The following is a 22,705-nucleotide window of genomic DNA, read 5'->3' on the forward strand; positions in this document are numbered from 1 at the left end:
CAAATATTTAAGGTTTATTAATCCAAGGTAAAAAAATGAGGTTTTATTATATATAATATTATGATGGGAATTATTATATATAACTATAATGAAATGGCACCGAATGAAGAACGGCAACATACAAAAAAAATGCAAGAAAATATTTCTTTGATAATTTTTAAATAATTTAGGAATGAAGAGTTAATCATTATACCACTAATTTATTAAAATTTACCTCAATGTTCGTCCCCTAAACTCGGTAGACCATGGTCCTCTACCAGCGCTCGTGTAGGCAGCCGCTTTGATCGAATACTCCGATTTCTCCCGAAGATTGTGCACCGTATGAGACGAGCCAGCGATATCCTTCTGGTGAATCGTCTCCCCGGTGGACTCATCTTTGATCTCGAGTTCGTACGACCAATTCTGCCAGGCGCCTTTACCCTGGCCGCCCAACAGATGAGGCGCTTGCCAAGAGACTTTGGCCCTTTCCACACCCAGAACAGCCTGTACTCCCGTGGGTGGGTTCACGGGGACTGGAACCGGCTGGCTCGCGTCCATAAGTACATTGACACTGACAAACGAACCGTTCGATCTGAAACCGACGATGGTCATTTAGCCATCTGCGCCGATAACACCCCGTGCTCTGAATCGTCAACGAAGTCGGTCACCTGTCGGGATAAGCATTGTGAAAGTATCTGTTCTGGCCCGAGTGGTAGCCCTCGATCAGCACCTCTTCCCCGTTTGTCCAATAGAACAAACCGTTCGCCATGGCCAAGGAGACGACGTTCTTGAATTTCGGCTGCTGCGTGTTAGCGCGTAGGTCCAGAACCTCGCGACCATCCAGGGAAACCGATATCACTGTGTTCTGAATGTGATGAGGGACTAGCAAGCGAAAGTTCGTGTGATCGACGGTAAATGCACCTAAGTGTGCATCGTCTAGGATCAAATACGGTTGAACCTGTAACAGGTAAAAAATACGCTACTCAGAAGATGATTCTTGAATCCTTTGAGACAGCCTATACGAGAATGCAAACGTACCTCGTGCTTCACTCCATTACTTATGTCAGCCAGATCCAGTCGGTATAAACCGCCCCTGGTGACCCAGAATAGATACCCATTGTACGGATCCACTTCGATATGAGTGGGCCTTGTCAAGAAACCAGCCACTGCTACCGTCAATCCCCTTCCATCTAAATTGCATCTGGCTATCTGCCAAACTGTCGTCGCGTGTTTCACCTCGCCCAGGATGTACAAATGAAGATTCAACCAATCCACAGACAGACTCAGGGGTTTGAAGTTCGCCTGGCTAGGACTGAGTATCACCGTGGGTTTTGTACGTTTTGTTATGGATGTTCTATACACGTATCCCACGGAGTCGGAAACGAACAGCTGAGCCGAGGCAACGTGAATCGCGACCCCGCGGATCGTGCTGGTGTTTTCATAAACGACACTGGGGTCGTCCAACATGTCAGCGTCTTGCTTCATAACCATGTGCTGACCTCCAAGAATTAGTATCGGTTGTTGCGTATCCTTAACTGAAATATTATCACACCTTTTTTAAGGGGGTGGAATATTTATAGCACTTTTCAAGACATTTTCGTGTCTTGAATTCATCCGACGGAAATACAACGTTACCAGACTTTAGGAACATACCGGCTGGTTCTGGAGTAGTCGTGATGTAAATGACCGCGGGAGGACCCTCGCCAGCCTCGTTTCTCATGGTCACGCTTATTGAATAATTCTTGTTCGGCTCGAGATTTTGGAACATGTAATGATCCGTGTTCTCCGATGTTGGTATATCCTGTGGATACGATCGTAAGGCAGGTTTAAAAAAAGACTGTTCGTGTGTCTATCCCGTTCGATCCCTTGCTAGGAAATCGGTATGCGTGGAGGAAAAGAAACGCCATGCCAGAAACATATTTCGTCGGAAGATCTGGTTCTTGCAAGTGTAAAGAGTCGGTGAGTGCGTTTATAGATTGCAAAAGGTTCATAGAGATCCGTGATAGCGAAGTGCAGTTTACATAAAGCGACGAGCATGCTTTTAGAGCATCTTTCTACGCGTGGGTGTTAGTTCGAAGATCATTATCAAGCATTTTACGAAACCTTAAGGAAAATATTCGATATTTATTGGACATACTAGGGTGAATGCGCCAGTAAATTTTTTTTAGATAAAAGTGGAATGGGCTTTTCAATATTCACCTATACCTTGTATCAGTCATTATCTCTGTTTTGTGTATTTTTCATTTCTGACCAAAAAGACAAGGATATTTGATTGAATAAAATGGGATGAATATTTTCGAACGAATGTGCTGGTAGCGAACGTGCTAAGTGTTCATTCATTGATGCGTTCACCCTATCAAATATTGTCTTTCATCGATACGAGGACAAATGTACACATCAAATGCATTATTTCCATACAGCAACAATAAACAAACGATTCGGAACCAGTGCTCATTTGTCCTCGTGTTCAAAATTTTCTCCGCATTCCAACTTAATCATCCCTTCACGGAAAGGAGAGCGATCTTGCAGAACCAGTTGGTGTACATACATATCACAGTGTGCTGTTTTGCTAAAAAAAAAGTTAGAGAAAGAACAGAAAAGCGTATTCAACTGTACGTCGACGAACGTGTCGAGAAACGTTTTGCGTGTGACAATCAGCGTAGAGAGAATAGAATCGAGAGCATCGATACGCTTAAAGAATTATGCATCTTGGAACATGAAGGCGATTTATAATTATTATGTATATCAATTGGTATATTGAAGTTCTGGCGTGGCGTGTACCTTAAGCTGGGAGTGGTCAGCCCCTTGCAGACGCAGGACATAAGACAAAAGTGGCCCATTCGGGAAAGGGCCCGGTTCCCAAGACACAGAGACGCGGCAGCTGTCTACCACCGCCGCTCTTACAATTACCGGTGCTGAGGTCGGGAAACCGGCTGCCAGCGTTCGTATCACAACGCTCGGAGCGGACACGATCGGCTCAGGATTATGCTGCGACGATTTCAACAGCAACGCTACGCGAAACTGCAAAAAATAAACAACCTCGATAAACACACGCTATAAACATAGAATTTTACTTTTAACACGTTATGTAGCAAAGTTATAAAACTAGTTACAAACAGAAAGAAAAATGTTGTATAACATGTTATACGTTATCCTTTAATAACGCCATTATTAAATAATGAGGTGTGAAATGTTATACAAACTTGTTACAGACTCTTTCAGAAGGTATAATCTTGTAACAAGTTATAAAACCATGTTATGTAGCAAAGTTACATATACAATTTGTTACTTAACACTTTGTTTTGCTATACAGTGTAGACCGCAGCTTAAGGAAAACCTGAATTCTCCTAAACGCAAGCTTCTTTTTCTGCTCCGATTTGTTGAATCAAATAAAAGTCACAGTCTGACTTTCGATTCTTATTAATAGAAAGAAGTTACCAATAATTTCGAGCAACATTCGAAATTAGAAAGTTATGGACGAACTTTGAGGAGTTTACCCTGTATTTCGTGTACGGCTGCAAGTTCTCCACCAGAATCTGATCATCCTCGCCCCATGACTGGTTCCTACAGTACTGCCAGGTTTCGGCCAGTTCCTCGTACCTCCACTGCACCAGGTACGAAATACCGCCGCCACGTCTTTCGACGTCGATTCCTTTCCACTCGAGACGAAGGGATGTTGCAGTCAACGAGTCCGCGACCAACGCCGGCGCCGGTGGTACGCCAATTTCCGCTGATAATACGAAATAACACGAGTTTCGTGAAGATTACAGAATTTCATAGCGACATCGGCCTGTAATGTTTTCGGTTATGTTCGAAATCTACGACGAAAAAAAAAACCGCCGACAAGAGAGGATCGCGGGTAGGTTAATCGCAGGAAATATTCCGCTTGAAATCGCAGATATATCGATAGCGATACCGCATCATTTCTCGCCTGATAACCGACGATTTGTTCACGTTACTTATTTAAATGAAGCACGGAAACACGCGACCGAACCGTCCGACAAACACAATCTCGAGGAAGGTGAAAGACGAGAAGACGAAGAAGAGACAAAGTACTCGTTCGCACGTGAATCGCTCGATTATGAACCCAGAACAACCCCACGCGCAGAAACAATATCAGACGATCCTGGACGAGTTGAAAGCCACGTTTCTCGAGCGATGGAAGGTTAACAAGATGGATCACGTCACCCTGAACGATTTCGAACGATTCCGGACAATCGGTACGGGCGCGTTCGGCCGTGTGCTACTGGTGAAATACAAACCGACCTCGGTTTATTACGCGATGAAAGTGTTGGACAAATCGAGGATCGTGAAGATGAAGCAAGTGAATCACACCTACAACGAGAAAAGGATACTCCAGTGCGTCAGGTTCCCGTTCGTCGTCTATATGGAGTTCTGCTTCAAGGACAATTCGTACCTGTACATGGTGTTGCCGTTCGTGAACGGTGGCGAGATGTTCACCCATTTGAGACGAATGGGAAAGTTCGACGAGTCTCTGGCACGGTTTTACGCAGCCCAGGTGGTTCTAGCTCTCGAATACCTTCATCATTGCAGCCTGGTCTATCGGGACTTGAAGCCGGAAAATATCCTGATCCAGAGCACCGGCTACATACGTGTGACCGATTTCGGTTTCTGCAAGATGATCGACGGACGAACCTGGACTCTGTGCGGCACCCCCGAGTATCTAGCCCCGGAAGTAATCCTCTCGAAGGGCTACGGGAAGTCCGTCGATTGGTGGAGCTTCGGGGTGCTCATTTACGAAATGAACGCCGGTTATCCACCGTTCTATTCCGGGGACCCGATGAAAATTTACGAGAAGATCGTCGCGGGTAAATACAAGTACGCCCACCATTTCGGCGAAGAGCTGCGAGACATCCTGAAGAATATACTTCAGGTGGATCTGACCAGACGTTACGGGAACCTCAAGAACGGCACGGAGGACATCAAAGGACACAGATGGTTTCACTCGACCGACTGGAATCTGATCTACCATCAAAAGATTCAACCGAGCTTCATACCGAAATGTTACTCGCCCGAAGACACGAGCAACTTCGACGAATACACGGAGGAGGCCCTGCACGTCGATAAGGTCGATCGTTTCGCCAAAGACTTCATGAACTTCTAATCGAAAATATGATCGAAGCTTGAACCCGCGATGCGAAACAACCTCGAGGTAGTTACGGGGGGTTGGTAACGGACATTGGAAGGACACCTTTTTCACTGTAAAAATATTTAAGAGATGATTGTCAACGTCGTGAGTAGAATGTATTACCTTTTAGCTGTTGGAAGTAACGGTTCAACGCGTCGTGACAACCCAGAACACAGTACAGTTCTTTCGGCGGTAGTAGCTCTTGCGTTCCGTTCTGTAAACCGATCCCGTTCATGTCAGATTTTTAATAGAATTGTAAAATAGAATAATAAACGGTTAAGTATTAGGATACGCTGTGATTATTTAGTAGATTGCACTTACGCAAACGGCTTGGCAGCTCGTGTCCAGGGCCTGTTGCCACGCTTCGCAGCCTTTTGTACACTGAAACACATGGAAAACAAGCATTCTTTAATTGAATGACCTTTTCGATTTTCACAACGGACTTACAAAATCAGAACTTATTAGGTGTACCTAATGTTATAAGTAGTACTTTATTTTTCTTGTAAAGCTGTATATTCGTTTCGAAATAACTTAAATGTTCCCATTATCCTTTGTTATTTAGATTAACAAGGGAACCTCAGTAGCGCAAAAATTCTGCAATTTTTTAAACTCCGCAGATGTGTAAGGAACCATAACAGAAGCGTCGTACAATTTTTCGTGTCTGCTGATATTCGGTTCTGCAGGGTGAAACCATCCCTTAAAGGTTAATGCGTGTTTTTCTATTTTCCTGTATATCTCGAAAACTACAATAGGTGTAAAAAAACTATTACAATGAAAATTTAATGACTTCTTATGCTCTTTAAACGTGGCTAATGGAATTGCTGAAAATGTGTTTATTTATATGTTTATAAGTCCCCTACAAACCTGACGAGGTTAAAAACAATGAAAATTGTTGGACGAATCAAGTTTCCTTGTAACCAGAAAATTGGAAAGATATACTGAAAGTAAATTGTATCGCCGCCATATTGGAACTATAGTGAATTACTTATCGATACATCACGATACATTGCCTCCCGATACATTTCAACCGATTACGTTTGTTTATAATCAGTCCTTTATCACGTCCTGAAACGCGTGCTGGACGAATCGAGGGAATGAATTGCATTAGCGGCGATACGAAAGGACGTACGCCGCATCGTTTTGGCATTGGAAGTTAACTGGAACGTCTGCGTGGCGAGGCTGTGTGCTCGGAATACGGACAAGAACATGTGGCACGTGCCTCAAGTGTACGCCTACGTTCATAAGACGGGGGCCCGGTCGGTTCGTGCCGAGCATGGATTTGCGAACCGAAGTTTAACGCATTAACTTTCTGCACGGGAGGATGTGGGCATTTGTCGGCGACAACAAGCCAGAACGATGGACGAAGGAAACGAATACACGGCCGAGAACGCGAAGCCAAAGCGACGCACAGTGGTCCTCTTTTCCGAAAAGCTGACCAAAATTCATAACTTCATTGGATTTTCATAAAAATTGGTATTCTCATGTTTTTAGAGTTGCTGAATTCGAATGTCTTGCCAAAAATGCAATATTCACAATAAAAGACTTAACACTTTTGGCATATATCTCACTAATCGGCCATTACATTTTACAATTTCCAGCGACATTTATTACACTGGTATATATACATTAAGTGTGTGGTACTATCAATAAGCTACTACTTACTTCAAAAATAGAATTTTTGCCATCTTTTCGGGAAAAAGAACCACTGGTCTTTCTCTTTTTAAATGGAATCGCGATCACGTTTGCAACATATGAAACGTTTCTTTCATTTTCTTTTTTAACTATTTTTCCGTGAAACGTCAACACAGCTTCTCGAGCTCTCTTTTCCGCTGTCGATAAGCACGCCGCAAGATCAATGATGTTATCGTTCCGAAAATTGCGTTATTCGTTTCGATTTAATGAGAAATAAAACGAAGCTCTAATGTCGAGAGAGTTACACATGGACCTTGATAAAGTAGTTCCGGTGGGATCGTCGATCCTACCAGGATAAACACATGAAATCCGGTAGCTGAACGTCTTAAGAACATCTTGAAAGAAAGTCATGTTCTCTGGCAACGCGAAACGTAAATACACAAAAGTGATTTGGCGTGCTTCAAGACCTCAAGGACTTCAGGAAGAGCGAGTTTGCTCTGGACTGGAGCGCTTCGATCATCGTCAGCTGCAACTGGTTCTTCCTTTTTCAAGTATCTTTTTCCACGCTCTGTTTGTACTGTGTGCCTTGTACAATCAACGGTAACGATACGATGATGTACTTAATAAACTCTCAACGGAACCATAAACGGAAGTTACTTTTGCAGAATTGGCTCTGGTTGAAGTACTCGGATCAAAGGAGTATTTTCAATATTCCCATAATTTTCAGCGATGATATGAAAAGGGAACTTATTTAGAGATATGATGCATTGTACAGGACTAAACGAGATGTAGATTAGGTGTCATTTTTCTACTACATTTAGTTAATTGTCGGACCCAAATCTCTGTTTATAATTCACCAAGTTTATTTATTATGTTTATAGTTATCGTTCGCTGTATTAACATTCTTTAAGAGGGTATTCCCATTCGAAGGGATAAATATATCGATTGTTAAATATATCAATAGTTTCTTTTTATCGCCTTGAAGTTGCAAATTTAATGAATTTTTTATTTACATGGCTGCCATTTTGTTAAAAGTTTTTTCTGCTTCATGCAGTTCACAAGATAGCCACTTTTATGTAGATTAAGATTATCTTTGATTTTTTTCCGATGAACACAACTTGAATCGTGACAGCCATTCAGACCGATAAACATTTAATAACTTTGTTAATATAAGAGATAATTGCACAAAAAGTTTACTGTGCTTTCTTGAAATGTGAACAAACTTGTACGGAAAACTATAAGTTCCTTGGTCCACTGATTTTTAGTTTTAAAAATCGCTTAAATATAACGCCTCCGAGTGGGAATACCCTCTTAAAGTAATGTAAATAGAATATTGTCGTTTTTTTTATAAAGAACTAAAAGACCTTGCGGCAGCCATTGTGCTACTGTAGCTCATAGCAAAATCTCTGTTTCAACGACGTGCACCGAGATACGAGAGAGCCATTTACCAATTGTCGGGATGATCGACACTCCGCTGCATTCGAGAGGCGCCGCATATAAATGATACTGCTCTCGAAATTTTCGAATAATAAGCACGGAAATCTTGATTCAAGGGGGTTAGTGGCGCACCTGCGTCCGCCATCTTGACTCTTCGAAATAAAGCCATATCTATTGATACAGACAGCATACTTTCGTATTCTTTTTCTTGATTTGACTGTGGTAAACAAAATCATAGACATAGAATAATTTGAATAACATACAATTAATGTATTTGTAAAATTTTATGCATTAATTTATGACCATCATTTGATCTCCAATGCCTATTTTCATTATGCCAATGTTTGATTTACCCTAATTTGATCAGCGCTACCTAAAAAACCGCTGAAGATCCCCAATTAAAAATAATCCGAGGATATATTCTTGCTTACAGTCAGATAGTAAAAGATTGAAACTAAATATCAGAAGATTGTTTAAAAGTCACACTTTCACGCTGTTACACTCGTCGGTAAAGTATACATATTCGTGATACATGTGTATACACGCGTACCGTGGTATTCGAGGGTATCACATAGGTCAGCTCGTCTGAAAAGTGTTGAAGGAAAGGGACCTCCAGCGCTAGATAAACGTTATTAATAAACATTTTGTGGCAGTTCAGTTTTACGACGACTCTTCGAAGGCTCGTTACATACGAGCGACGTCGAAGCGACAATTATTAACGAAACATTTACGTCGTAAAATAGAAACGCCCGAATCAACTTTATCGAACACGGAACGAATCGCGAACGTTCACTTCGAATATAGCGGAATTTGACCGTGCTTGCTCTAAAAATATTATCTACCGTATCAATTAAAAGAAAAAGAGAATAAAGGAAAACCGAGAAACCTTTAAGTGGATTATCATCGAAACAGAACTGTTATCTACGTAACGCCACGACAGTTAAAACGGCTCTAACGCGAGGGTCGATAATTTTTCAACGTCTCAATTAATTATTTACCTCCTGACATTTTATCAATTCACCCCTATCAAGCTGAATCCTCCGTTTCAATTAGTCCCTCGACACTAGTGCGTTCACAGCTTCGATTCCATCGGTTGAAACGTCGTGCATCCATTGGAATAGGTTCGACTCGTTACGTTAAACGACAGAGTTCCTTTTTGTGTTTTTTTTTACTCATTTCGAACGATCGAGCCCCGTAAAAAGAGGGTTGACGAAACTATCAGCTGTGGAAAACGGGCTGGAGCCAGTGGCGGCTGTTCGACGCTGCGCCCGCTAATTTCTCACTTCCTCATTAAAACCTCAACACACATTACGCCCCAGCCAGGCCCTCGCTCTACTCAACTCCCCGTAGATCGTAGATCTTCATCCTACCACGGATGAGGATCTATCCGTTCTCTCCTCGTTTCGCTTTAACCCCGTTCACTGATTGCGGTCCTCCAGCTCGGCTCGAGGCATAAGACACGAATGATGGAACGACTCGAAGGGACACAACCATGACCGTTTGAATGATCTTCATTAATTATCCGGTTTCCGAGGGTCCCCACGATGCATCCAGCATAAGAAATCTCATTTATTGGTAAATACATGGGAGTACGATGGGTCTTGAACTTTTTTTCGTTCACAAAAACGAGCGATCCAGCTTCTGGTAGCTAATGTCAAGTAGCGACATTTGTCAGGGATACGTTCGGCGTCGGTGGTCTGCCACTTTACAAAATACACTCGATGATCTGGAGTCAGTCTGGCAGACTTTCACCAGAACCATGGCGAACTAACGTCTACCATTGCACTTGAGATACTTTCGTTTGCGACATTCCTCCCACTGAAATGTATCGCTCTATCGTGAACCGGGGCGCCCCGTTGCATGATTTCCTATCGTGCGACCGCTCGACTGCTACGTGGACACGTGATATTTCGTACAAAAGAAATTCCAGAGGTATCGGTTCATCGCTATCGAGCCATGAAATTAGCGGAAGTACCGTCAAAGCTGAGACACGCTCGTATGAACGCGGCGCGGATGAAGCTACCAACGATGAAAATTAATATAGACCGTCTACCACGACGGTACGTTGTATTGAAATTTGTATTTTAATATGTACGCTCGACCGATCATATTTCGAACATACGGTTTGGCAATTCCTGAACTGTGAGTTTAACCCTTTAATGATGTTCGGCGAGAATAGATACTCGTCACGAGGAAATTGCCACTTTTTGGGTAATGACGAGTATACTCGTCGTGTGAAAAAATGAAACACCTTTTACTATAAAAATGTTAGAACTCGAGGGTTTCGTTTATGTAATCTATCAAAAGTGAGTGATTGTATATATTAATACAATAGATGACGGTACTATATAATTCGTAATTAGGAGTTCTATATAATTACCACGGATGTCACGATTATGTTCCGACAAAAACTTTAATTTCGAGTAGAAATTTAAAAATATATATTCCTTTTATTAGAACAAAGGAAACATTACCCCAGTAACATTCCACCGTTAAAAGGTTAATCGTGCACGAGCCTTGCACATTATTAGAAATTACCTAACGAACAAGTTCCTAGCTTTCGTATTTCTGTAAATATTTTCTCTCGCATAAAATGCCTCACGTGCAACGTTCTATGAACTGATTTTTAAAAGCCAATTGGTAATTCAATGTCACTACTCGAAGAAACAAATTATCCCAATAATCATCGGAGTAGTTTAGTGAACGCTAATGGCAGGGATCCACAGAGGTCGTCTGACGAGAGAATGGAAGAAAGGAAGGAGACGAGACGAAGCGGAGATAGGACCCCTACAGCGGCCGGAAGGATATCCAGCAACGCGTGTCTCCAGGATAGGAAACGAGACCCGCAATTAATACCACGAAAAAAGTACAAAAGCCCTTCCGAGCCACCTTAATTACCGCGTGTCACCGAAAAAAAAAAAATAAAGAAGTGATCGTGGCCATTAGTCGCGACCCTTTCGCCTGTCCAGGCACGCGGATCCGTTTGTTTTTACGTTCGCGATCGCCGAGCGTACGATTCTACGGTTGCGTGCCCCGATGAAAAGCCTCGAAATACCGCTCGGTAGACATACATACGTATAAACGTGAATCGCGCTGAAAACGATTTCCTCCCTCGCCTCGTTTCACGGTTCGTACGTTCCAGTAACGCGCACGAGTAACGGTTAGCCGGCGAGGCGACACGATTTAAGAGGAAGATGCTCCACTTTTTGCTAATCGGCAACCCTAATTGCCTTCCTCTGTCGATCCGACGACTCTACGGGAGTTTTGTTTTGTTAAACGGCTACTTTTCACGTTTAACTGGATTTTAAACGGTCGTGTCAATTGCTTCCTGATTAAAAGCACCGTGGAATTGGATAACAGAAAATGGAACAAGAAGAGTTGAGTACAATTTTATTCGAATAATACAGGGAATTCTCGATGAGTGTTCGAAGACTCCTCGGCATTGAGTATTCGGATATAATCCTCACTACTGATAAGACGGTTATGGATACCCGATACTTGTATGACACGGGTAATCGACGAAAAACAATTCACCGTTTAACGCATTCAATTGCGTTAATTTTATTTAACAGTAGAGTAAAACAGTTTGATAACATATGTTTCACCTACTTATTCAAGTGGAAATATTTTGGGCCTTTTTTATATTACATTTTTGTTACACAATACTTTATGAAACACAATATTTGTAATTTCTATTTTTTGTTGCATGCTGAAATAATTTACATAATAACAATCGCCGATTTTGTTGCAACTCTGTGAGATTGTAGTTCTCATAAAAACATTTGACACGTATTTGTTTAGCTGCTCTTATCCACGTTAAAGAGGTGAAAACAGCCCTCCAAGTTAGGGGTGGGAACTGTATACAGTCGAATATCGCGGAAACTATTAGAGATAGAAAAACGGGATGAATTACAACCTGAAATGAATTAAATGAATTAAATAACTATATAAAGTATAGTATTGTATTTTATTTTCTGTCAAGGTATCAACAACTTTTGTGTCGGGTATCAAGGTCAGGGAAATATAATTCGATACAAGTAAGTATCGAACCTTCAACAATACTAGCAATAAGTAAAATTATCGATACCTGGGCGGTATCGATTCAACCCTACCCGTAACCATACTACCCGCGAGAACCCGGGTAACCGCGAAACCAGGTTAATCGAGTACCCGGGTATCAAGAGCCCCGAGTATACACACGGTACACGTGGTCGCAGAAACGGTGGGAGCCTGTGAACCGGACGATTTCCCCGGTTTTTCGTCCGGACTTCCGGAACGGAGCCAAAGGCGAGACAGAGACAGAGATAACGAGAAAGAGAGTGTGTGTAGAGGCAAACTGGAGAGAGCGAATCCGGAGTCACACGGCAATTTGGCGACATCCGCCATAGGCCGCACTTGTACGCGATCCAATTTAAAGTCACGAAGCCGTACGAGCCTGGCCATTCTTTCATTCGTACGCGTAATACGTATACACGTTCATCCATTCATTGGGTGTACCTACGGACATACGCCCCAATAGAGAGAAAGCTAGAGAGAGAGAGAGAGTGAGATAAAAAAAAAGGGAGACAGAGGACCTGACTTTGTTTTTATTTGCCGTTTACCGACTCTACTAGCGAGCCAGTGAACAGCCCCCCCCCGGGGGGGGGGGACGGCAGCGGAAGTACTTTCATTGTGCCAGGGGACCGGCATCCCTTTATTTTCGTCTCCGACGTTCGCGTACGTTAATAAACGTTCGACGATGCTGCTCCCCGACGGAACGTTTTGCTTTAAATTCGCGCTGCAACCCGGCTCCGAGAATTATCCTCGTCCTAAGTCACCCGGCCCCCGGATGTCTCTTCTTGTTAATGGTTGAAACGTTCCGAAGCTAGACGAAGTATCCTTCTACTTCGACAATAAATATATTCGTAATTTGTGCAAATTGACAGTAGATCCGGAAAACCGTATGGTGGAGTATAAAGAATTTTTTAAATTAGGTAGCGTGGTCCTTTCTTGAACGGAGAGCTTTTAGGTTTAGATCACATGTGTTATAGAATTGTTAAGTGTCCATATTCCTTATTAGCAAAGACTGAGACTGGGTAACCCATTGCGGTCCAAAGTATTCTTGGTGCGTTCTTTGAGCCTTGCATAAATGTCATGCAGTTTAATTACATTTTAATACGTTGATTCGATAATACAGTAAATCCTCGATGAGTGTTCGAAGGCACTGACAGTGAGTTTATCATCGATTATTTACTGCATATCCACAAAATTTCAAAAATATTGAGATAGGATTTAAGCACGATGTAGGGAGAATTTTACGAAATATAACAGAGACTACTTGAGTACATAATGATTGCACTAAAAGTAAATGTCGAGCAGTCTCATCATAGGACCGCAAAGGGTTAATAGATCCTCGCGGTGCCTTACCTGATCGATCTTGCATCGCACACCGCATCCCACTTCCGAGCTCGAGTCGTCTGTTCGATTCTGTAACAGATAGAACAAGAGTGTATATTAGTGGTGGCCAAACCCTTGTTAAGATAAGAACCATATATCAGAATTAAAATTTAGCAGTTCACAGGATTCAAGCAATCAAATATTTTGAAACTTGTAATTTTTCTTTAAATAGAATTTTAAGTTTTACTTTTAATCGTAATTTTAGGGATCCCCTTTGATAATATCATTCACTAACACCGTTCGCAATATCTTTATGAATGTCTGAATTTTCAGGGTTTTTCGTTTTCTATATTTTTTTTTGTGGAAATTGATGGCACAAAACGGTTTAATAAGAAAATGCACCAAACAAATTGATGCAAGCTTCCTGAAAGATGAAAGAACTTCCTTTTCGTCCACTTGAGCTGCTAAATCTCGGTTCTAGACCATTGTGCACCGTGGGTATGTATAGCAACCTTAGTTTTGCATCCTATGGAAAATAGTTAGCTACAGTATAATTTATTTCAACAGCGACAAAAATTCGCAAGGAATCACGCGCAATATTTCCTCGCTGTTCGTGGATTTCGATCTATCATACGGGACAGTCGCGTCTATAGTATTTAAATTCATGAGGGGACAGCTGACAGTCGAAACTTCTTGAATAAACATGAACGAATAATTGAATGTGCATAGAAACTGGCCGACTCCCGAAAATTCCCATGCAGCCCCACGGTTCGTTTCACACCCTAGTTATCGTTCAGCGAATTGTTCGGTACCTAACCCTATCCTATCTCCACCTTCTAGCCCGACTTCTCGCTCGTTCACCTCCCTGTTCACGGTTTTAACGATTCGCCGTTTCGTTTCCATTAAAAGCCGGACGCGGAGGCACCTGTGTACCGGAAGCCGTGTGTAACGTACAGGTGCAAATGGTATAACGACCGCGTGTTTATCCCGTTCACGATAATACCCAGAAAAAAAACTCGCAGCAGATTATTCGGCGATTCATTCGCGACAGGCTAGGTAGTACCCACACACACACACACCGGTGGGGGGTGTCAATTGAACCGGATGAAACAATTTACTATCTTTTAAAGCTTGGCAAGCGATTCAATTTATTTTCTGCGGCCCCTTGGCGCATCACGCGTACCGTAACCGTCGTTCGAAGCACATTTTTTTTTCTCTCTGTACACCGTACACGCTGGTGAATATACGTTCACTAGTAACGACAAGAGTTGGGCATAATTTTATTCGAATAATACATAGTGAAACGCAGCAGTATCTAAGGGAGTCATCGTTGTAAACAGTTAGTGAGATTAAATAATTGTTTGCCATATGTCGATACATTCAAGAAGAAGTATTATTTTATCATGAAAATTGGAATTTCCACGGGTAAACGATTAAAACCCACGAAGTACTTTTTTATCTTAAACTATAAATAAAAACTTTGTTTAGTTAAAAATATGAAATAAAGATGGCGCTGCAGCCCATGAAAGACGACTACCTCGAAAAAAATTGCTCGATTGGTTACCATAATTTTGGTTGTTCTGTTTATTTGAAATAAAAATATCTACAAAGATTCTTAAATTAGGTGCCGGACTTAGCTTGAAATGTTAACAATTTTAAAAGTGGCTGCAATTTGAAAATCTAATTTAAAATATTACAAGTATGACGTCTTTCCTGAATTTACCCTCCGTAAATCGCCTCAATAATTCGTGTTTTGAATTGTTTGACGATTAAGAACTCTAAGATAATAAAAGTAAATTGGACTCGCAACATATTATTTAGGATAAAATTTCCTTCGAAATTCTATAATAATATCTATCATTCTATAATTAATTTTTTATCATAATGTAAGGAAACCGTCATGCTAGCCAGATAAAATGTTATTTAATGTGGTGTCGGAGGGATAAATTCCTATTTCGCTGTGTAATAGTTGGAATTTCACGTTAACACGACAAAAACGTGAACGCCTGCTAACTGTTTCCCCGCGAACAACAGAATCTATCACGAATGATGAGTATAGTCCCCCTTCCCGATAACGAAGACTGCAGAGAGACGGTCCAATGTTTTCCGCGACTATCGCCTCTCTCAGCCTGAATGCATCAATTTTACGATAGGTTCGTTTTTTTTTTTCTCACTCTCTCTGTTCTTGCCATCGCTGGTCGCGGCCACGTCGTGAGCATTCCTTGGCTTTCCGACACGATGCTCGTTTAACTTTGCACCCGATTAATCAAACCGTACAAGCTACCAGTCAGACCACGTGAAACGAATAAATGTATACCACTAAGGGTGAAACGATCCTAGAAAATACAAGTAAATAATCGATACTTTCGTTTCGATACCGATTATTTTTAGTATCGATACTGTCTGTTGCAATATACACTCGGTACCGAAAAAAAGTACTCGTATCAAAAAGAACATTGTATTCCTTCTTTTTCGATACAAGTAGGTATCGATATTTTTTATGCGATACTAAGTAGATGTTAGTCGACGGTATCGTTTTGTCCCTATATAACTCCTGTGATAGCAGCAGCTCTCTATGCTATAACATCCCCAGTAGTAATTCCTTTTTTCAAAACGGAATAAATCTACGTCGATCTTTTCTTCTCAGTTTTTTTTTTTACGTGTCTGGTACCAATTATCGTTTCTACCATCACGTTCCTAGATCCTGTGGTTACGTTTATAGACTTCCGAAACATGATTATTATCGTGTTAGTCGATTTTAGACAGTCACTCTGTTTCATTCTAACAGCCCCTGTTTCCGGTACCGCTAAAAGAAGAGCCCCCCGATGTTGTTCGAACGTTCCCAAGACGGAAATCAGCCGGTAAAGAGCCGGTTTATCCGATCTAAGGTAATCGTCCAACGTGCCCGGCCTTCTGCACGTCCTTCCGTCATGTTCAACGTCTTCGCCACGCTCGAAAGCGTTCACCAACTGTTGCGCGCCTCGCCTCCAGTGCGCTGTGACGTTTATGATTGGGCCTAATGACCGGCCACTGTATTCCCGCCGACATAAAACGCGCAACGATGGATTTTTTTCGTCACCAAGGTTTTACCGCGCTTTTATCACGCCCAGACGCCAGTTCTAGGTATTCTATTGTATTCAATTGTACTTTTCGATCGATTTTTCGATTCTCAAATTCCTGATGCAAGCAATATCTTGGACGAGTCAGAGTTGGGTATTATATTACATAGAACGGTCCTGTGGAAACTTTTCGTTCGTTTATTATAAATCAATTGGAACTGCAATCTTCCAGTTACGTAATTTATAGTTAAGCGTATGAAGTTTATAAATAATGTTAACCCATTAAAGACCAAGCAATGAATCACTAAGATTTTTACACATGAGGTTTTTATTCTTTAGAAAGTTATGTACCTATGTGGAAGAAGAAATATTGACGAAATAAATTGTTAACCAAATCCCTAGAATTCCTATACAACAATGTTGAAAACACAATTCGATTATTTAAATTGTGTGAAAAACATTGCAAATGAAATGTTGCGTTAATGGAACATTCCTCCTTAATGGGTTAATAAATACTGTGAAGGCAATAGCGCTACCAAACCATCGTCAACCGAGGGCTCCTAATGTTTCCTCCATTAACCCTTTAACGACCAGACCCTTAAATCGTTATTTCAAAATTATGAGACTGATATACATGTTGTATCTTGTTAGTTTGAAGTCGAATACCCAACCTATTTTGTTAATTTTAGTTTTATTTATGTGGAAGCTTTAGATGGTTTAATAATTTTGAAATGCAACACGTATAGAAATATCTTAATCGAGAAAGGGTGGACAATTCACATAGATCTATTAAAAAATAATTCAGTTCAAGGGCCTTTGACACCCTCAAAGCTTTCGTATCCAACCACGGTTCAAGTTGAAGGCAAAGGGTGTCAGGTTCGTCCCGTGCGGTTTTGAACGAGCCACGGATCGCACGGTGTTGAATGTACACCGGACGGTGTCCACTGGGATGGAACATCTACCTTTGAAGTCTGAGGTTTGTCTTTGACAAACACCTTAACGGTGTCTCCCGCCCGTTTCTCGACGACCGTTTAAAGCGCGACGCGACGTTTCATCGCGGCCAAAGCATCTCGCGTTCATCCGCGAGCTGCGTCAATTATTCTCGCGTTACGGAATTAATTAAAAGGATACACATCACCCTGCCTAGCTCTATTTGCATTCGTTAGTCTGGGGAACAGGAAGCGTTTTTCATTCTAATGTGAAAATGGTTTCCACGTCCTAGCTTTTTCCATTCGGATGTTCAACGATGGAAAAGCGTTTCCACGTCTGTAGCGTTTTTCATTTGGGTGTTCAACGATGGAAAAACGTTTCTATGCCTCGAGCATTTTCCACTCAGGTGTTCAACGGTGGAAAAGCGTTTCTACGTCTTGAGTGTTGCGTAATCGGCAGGTACTCATCGAGGACGGTCGTCTGAAACCGACTCGATTACACTAATAAGTGACTACTCAATTGTAGATCTTTATGCGAATTCCTATTTTCATGAATTGTTTTGTTAAGCACAGACTAATAGAATCCGTGGATTCAGTCAGTTTTCATATATACCAAAAATAAAACGAGAAAGCTGTTAACCCTTTCGTTCCCACTGTTGTCATATGGCTAGGTATTGTAAATTACGAAATAAAATATTAGTATCATGTGTTTTTTCATGTCTGTGAGTATATGTATAACAATTTCTTCCAGCCTTGTATAGATGGTATGGTACGAATTTGAATGTGTATTTAAAAGCTAAGTAAAATGAGACATTATTGGTCCTTTTCCTCTTTCATTTCATGAAATTCAAGGGTTGAACATTAAATTGTCACAAACGCAATACAAACTTACAAAACATTAATTTCTTTCAAATATTTCAAGAGTGTTTATTGAACAGATGTAAAAAAAAATTGGGTTTTATTATGTACAATAACAGTATAATGGGAATTATTCTATACAACTGTGATAAAAGTGACAAAATATTTCTGTGATAATATATAAATAATTTGGAAATAGAAGTGTTAATCTTCGTTAAAGTACAGAATTCGTCGTGTATCACAAGCACTTATGAACGAAGATTCAGCGTCCAGTGATTACCAGTTTGAACGTTATGATTCGATTGAAGTTTAATGAGGGGGGCTGTTCCACGTTTCTATCGGTTCTCGGAAGGCTTTTTACGTTACGCCGAACGTAACGGCGAACGAGGCTCTCGTCAAGGCTGTCTAAACGCTCTCGGGGCACACTGTCGCCAATTAATTTCGTTCATTACCTTCGAGACCACGGGTTAAATTAAAAACAGCCGCCATCAGCTGCCACTCGTTACGAACTTCAAACTGCTGGTACACCATTGCTCGGTGCCCTTTATGTGCTGAAAAAAACGTGCGTGCGTTTTAATTGATCTGACGTCATGTAAAGGCGCCGAAACTCTGGTTCCCAGGATTTGTTTGCGATCCAAGCCCTGAGGAATCGTCAACGTTTCCTCGACGAATCGCACCCGTTCGAGGTGCAACTCACGATACCCTTTATCGCCGATTTTCAACGGTCATAAAAAACATGTCGAAACTCTGACAAATCGATCCACCAAGTTCCTCCTGTCCGCGTATAATGGACCGTGAAATTATTGATCGTGAGAGAAAAGTCACCCGTTTCCCCAAGGCTTTTCATAACGGAATTCTCTCAATTCCATGAAATCTTAATAGATGTGGGCCTCGCCCGTATACGCGCACTCGACCAGACACTTTCGAGCGTGAGGGTCGAATTGAACTTTAAAATAAGCGAAGGGTTTCCACCGATTTCAAGATTCCCCCGGGGATAACTTCACCCTTATAGAAAATATCGAAAGATTCTCCCCGCGGTTTCTAGCGCGTCAGAGTGTGACACATCTCATTCACGTCGGTTTCACTTCATAGGATAGATTCGACACTACTAAAATCCAAGATAACGCGCATTTTTCTATTAACCCGGGGGCAGAATTATCGGTTCCCCTCGCGATTCATTCAATCCGGTATCACGAGGCGCCATCAATCATCGTTCGTCTCTGAAATCTATTTCTGCTCTCTCTCTCTCTCTCGCTCTTTTTGCCCTCTGGCGCGATTAATCTGAATTTTAATCGATCCAGTCCTAATTTAAAGGGTCATGCCTAGTTAGCTAGCCAAGAAGAAACAATTGTTGGGAATTTTTTTTGAAAAAACTAGTGGACTGGTTTTACAACTAATATTTTATTCAAAAATGCATATACTGTACAACTTAGGTACTTTTTTGGTATCAAAATATTAAAAAATGGACGAGTAACAGCCACTCTCCTGGAAGCTGTTTTAGTATTTTTTTAAAGACGCTTTTCAGTGAGAACAATTTTTCGGAGCTGGATCATTTGAAATTAAAAATTCAAAAAGATTCTGCCAATATATGATTTTATTTAGTAGGGGAACGAAGGGTTATTACAAAAAATTGATCGTGGAAAAAAATGGCAGCCGTTTAACGCAAAAATAGAATTTCTCGATGCTTAAACTTTTCGTAATTCGTGAATTAAAAGAAGAGTTTTCATTAGAAACGAAGAACCTGTCGTTCACCATCTTTAAAAAGAACAACTTCCGAGAGAGTGTCTGTTATTCGTTCATTTTTTAATATTTCGAAACAACAAAAACTACAATAAGTTGGACAATATGTATATACATTTTTGAATAAAATATTCGTTGTAAAAGAAGTCCATTAATTTTTCAAACAAAAAATTACCAAAGATCGCTTTTTCTGGCTTACTGACATGACCCCTTGAGCGACTGAAAACTGTTTAATGGCTCTGTCCCCGTTTACGCGATATACATTCGCGATTTCGTTTTCGTCGAGATAACGTATCGTTTGGTAACTAAAATTAATGGTGGTTATCACGTAACGATCCCGATTATCCAATTCTACCCGGGGTGAGCGGCGTTCGTTTCACGCGAGCGTATAATTGCTCGTCATTTTCCTACGATTATTCTGAAATTCTATTTTCATTTTCTTTTCTTTCATTCGATTCCCTATTCTTAGGCACAGATCGCAATGATGCGAAATAGAATTTAAAGTGTGTCAGATCTGACGGTGTTTCCCCGGTCCGCCGTTGAATTTCGCACGATTATCGATGCAGTTCGAGGTGAACCCGTACGAAGTCACGAGGCCAGCCTGTTGTAGGTGAGAGGATGTGGCCGGCAGGAAGTTCATTGTGTACGGTTACACATATAATATTGCACGTCGAACGATCCTGCGGATTCTACGTAGTTTCTCGTGGCCAACGAGTCGGAATTCTCGGTGGTTCGTCCGCCAGATTCGCATCCCTCCAGGTGTGTGAATTACATCCTCACACAACGGGCCCTGCAATCTCGGTCCCCTGATCGTTTGCTTGTTATTTATCCCTTAGGAAGACCATTTAGAATCTTTCAATTCGAAGATTCTAATTCTTCGAATCGCTGGACAAAAGCATCTTTACTGTGAAAACAATCATCACCAACAAAAGATTCATATTCCCCTCGAAATAAACAAAAGATAGATTGTTCTGAGATTTATAATATTCACTAAATATTAAAAGGATCAATTTTCAGTCGAGTCACTTCCTACTTACAGAAGGATATCGGTAGAGCGTACAGAGCATGTTATAAAGAGTTTAATTTTCAAAATTTCGAATTACAACGCGCAGCCAGGTCGCGTTCGCGAACGGACGAAATCGTATGTAGGTTAACGCGTGGGCGGTGATCCATTACACGGGCCGTTTAAGTAATTATTTTTCAATTAAAGTGGAAAAACTCAACACGGCCAGTCGCGAAATTGCGGAATTTCAGCCTCCGTTAACTGCGGAAACGTTAGGCGGTGTAAAGAGCTAATTGGTACGCTTGCAACAATCGTGTCTCGTCGTCCCCTTTTTCGTTTTCATTCTGACAAAATTAAAAACAATAACGAATTATCGAGCGAGCACGTTGGATCGTTTCTGTGCCAAAGTACGACGAATTATCGCCAGGGTCGAAATCCTGAGTGCCAGCCACCGGATCGGAGTTTGGAAAGCTTACGATCGCGATTATGCAAGCATAAGTAAGGTCATCCTAGGCATCACCTCGAGATACGATAACGAGACATTACTTCTACTGCTGCCACTCGTGTATAGTAAATAACACGGGCGCCGCTTGTGCGCCGTAAACACGAATTTTCATTCGGCGACGCATTATAATAAATTGTTCCCGCCCCCCGTGCTTTTTCATCTCGCATGTTTCCCCACTTCGTGTGCACCTTATCTTGGAGCTGTTTACAATAACCGTCTTCGACAGATTTTTTTTGTCAGCTTCGGAATTTCGAAATTATGGAGCGAAAAAACGGGAACTCGAAATGTAGAAAGGTTATTCAAGGGAAGATAAGAGGGCAAAACGTTGATTCCCGAACCGATTCCTTTATCTGACCCTGGGATAATTGAAATGCATCTAGGAGAACCCTCTCTGTCTAATAATCAACCGATAAAGCCTGTTCCCCTGGTCGAAATTGAAATGATTCATTTCGTTCGTATTTTTTTTTTTCTCTTCTTCTTTTATAATCATCATGGAAGTCCAAGAATACCATCGACGTAACAATACCATCGCGGCGTGCGAACAAACCGGCGACACAAGGAACCTCGTAATCAGTGTGTTCGGCAATTGGCGTGAACGAAATTGCCACCAATTATCAATTTAACTGTCCACGAAAGGATCCTGTTTAATCATTTCGGCAAGACCGCCCTTTTGTTCCGTTCATCTCTCCTGATGCATCCTTTCATTCCTCCTCATTCACCGTTCGTGAGAGCCGAGGAACGAGCAAAAAGAAAACAAAAAAAGCGGGCGAAAGCATTGCGCGAACATTTAAACGATCCTTTGAAACGATTCCGAGCGACATCTATCAAGAGCCGACTAATTCCGATGAACTTAAATACACGTTTAACAAGGCGCAACAAAGGATTGCAGTTTTGTGTCGAGCGAAAACGATTAAAAGCAGCAAGGAAAACACGTAGAAAAAAGAAAAGAAATGATTAGAGAGCCTCCTGTATCCGTTACAGCTCCTCGTTCCATCCTCGAGCACCATGCTTATGGACTGCGATGATGCGCCGTCGTGT

The 22,705-nt window shown here is 41.5% G+C and overlaps 1 protein-coding gene across 1 annotated transcript in view; it reads right to left on the reverse strand.

Annotated features, from left to right (window-relative positions):
• The window catches only part of LOC107186408 (proto-oncogene tyrosine-protein kinase ROS), a 31,129-nt gene that overhangs the window by 7,069 nt on the left and 1,355 nt on the right, over positions 1–22,705 (reverse strand). Inside the window, exons 2-10 of the mRNA XM_015574266.1 lie at positions 13,604–13,663; positions 5,450–5,509; positions 5,252–5,342; positions 3,477–3,709; positions 2,761–3,000; positions 1,633–1,780; positions 1,018–1,514; positions 648–937; positions 215–571 (exon numbers count right to left, since the gene is read on the reverse strand). Of these exons, the coding sequence (XP_015429752.1) occupies positions 215–571; positions 648–937; positions 1,018–1,514; positions 1,633–1,780; positions 2,761–3,000; positions 3,477–3,709; positions 5,252–5,342; positions 5,450–5,509; positions 13,604–13,663 (1,976 nt within the window). The remainder of the gene's footprint in view (positions 1–214; positions 572–647; positions 938–1,017; positions 1,515–1,632; positions 1,781–2,760; positions 3,001–3,476; positions 3,710–5,251; positions 5,343–5,449; positions 5,510–13,603; positions 13,664–22,705) is intronic.

This window comes from Dufourea novaeangliae, unplaced genomic scaffold, assembly GCF_001272555.1.
Source record: "Dufourea novaeangliae isolate 0120121106 unplaced genomic scaffold, ASM127255v1 scaffold14, whole genome shotgun sequence".
Classification (NCBI taxonomy): Eukaryota; Metazoa; Arthropoda; class Insecta; order Hymenoptera; family Halictidae; genus Dufourea; species Dufourea novaeangliae.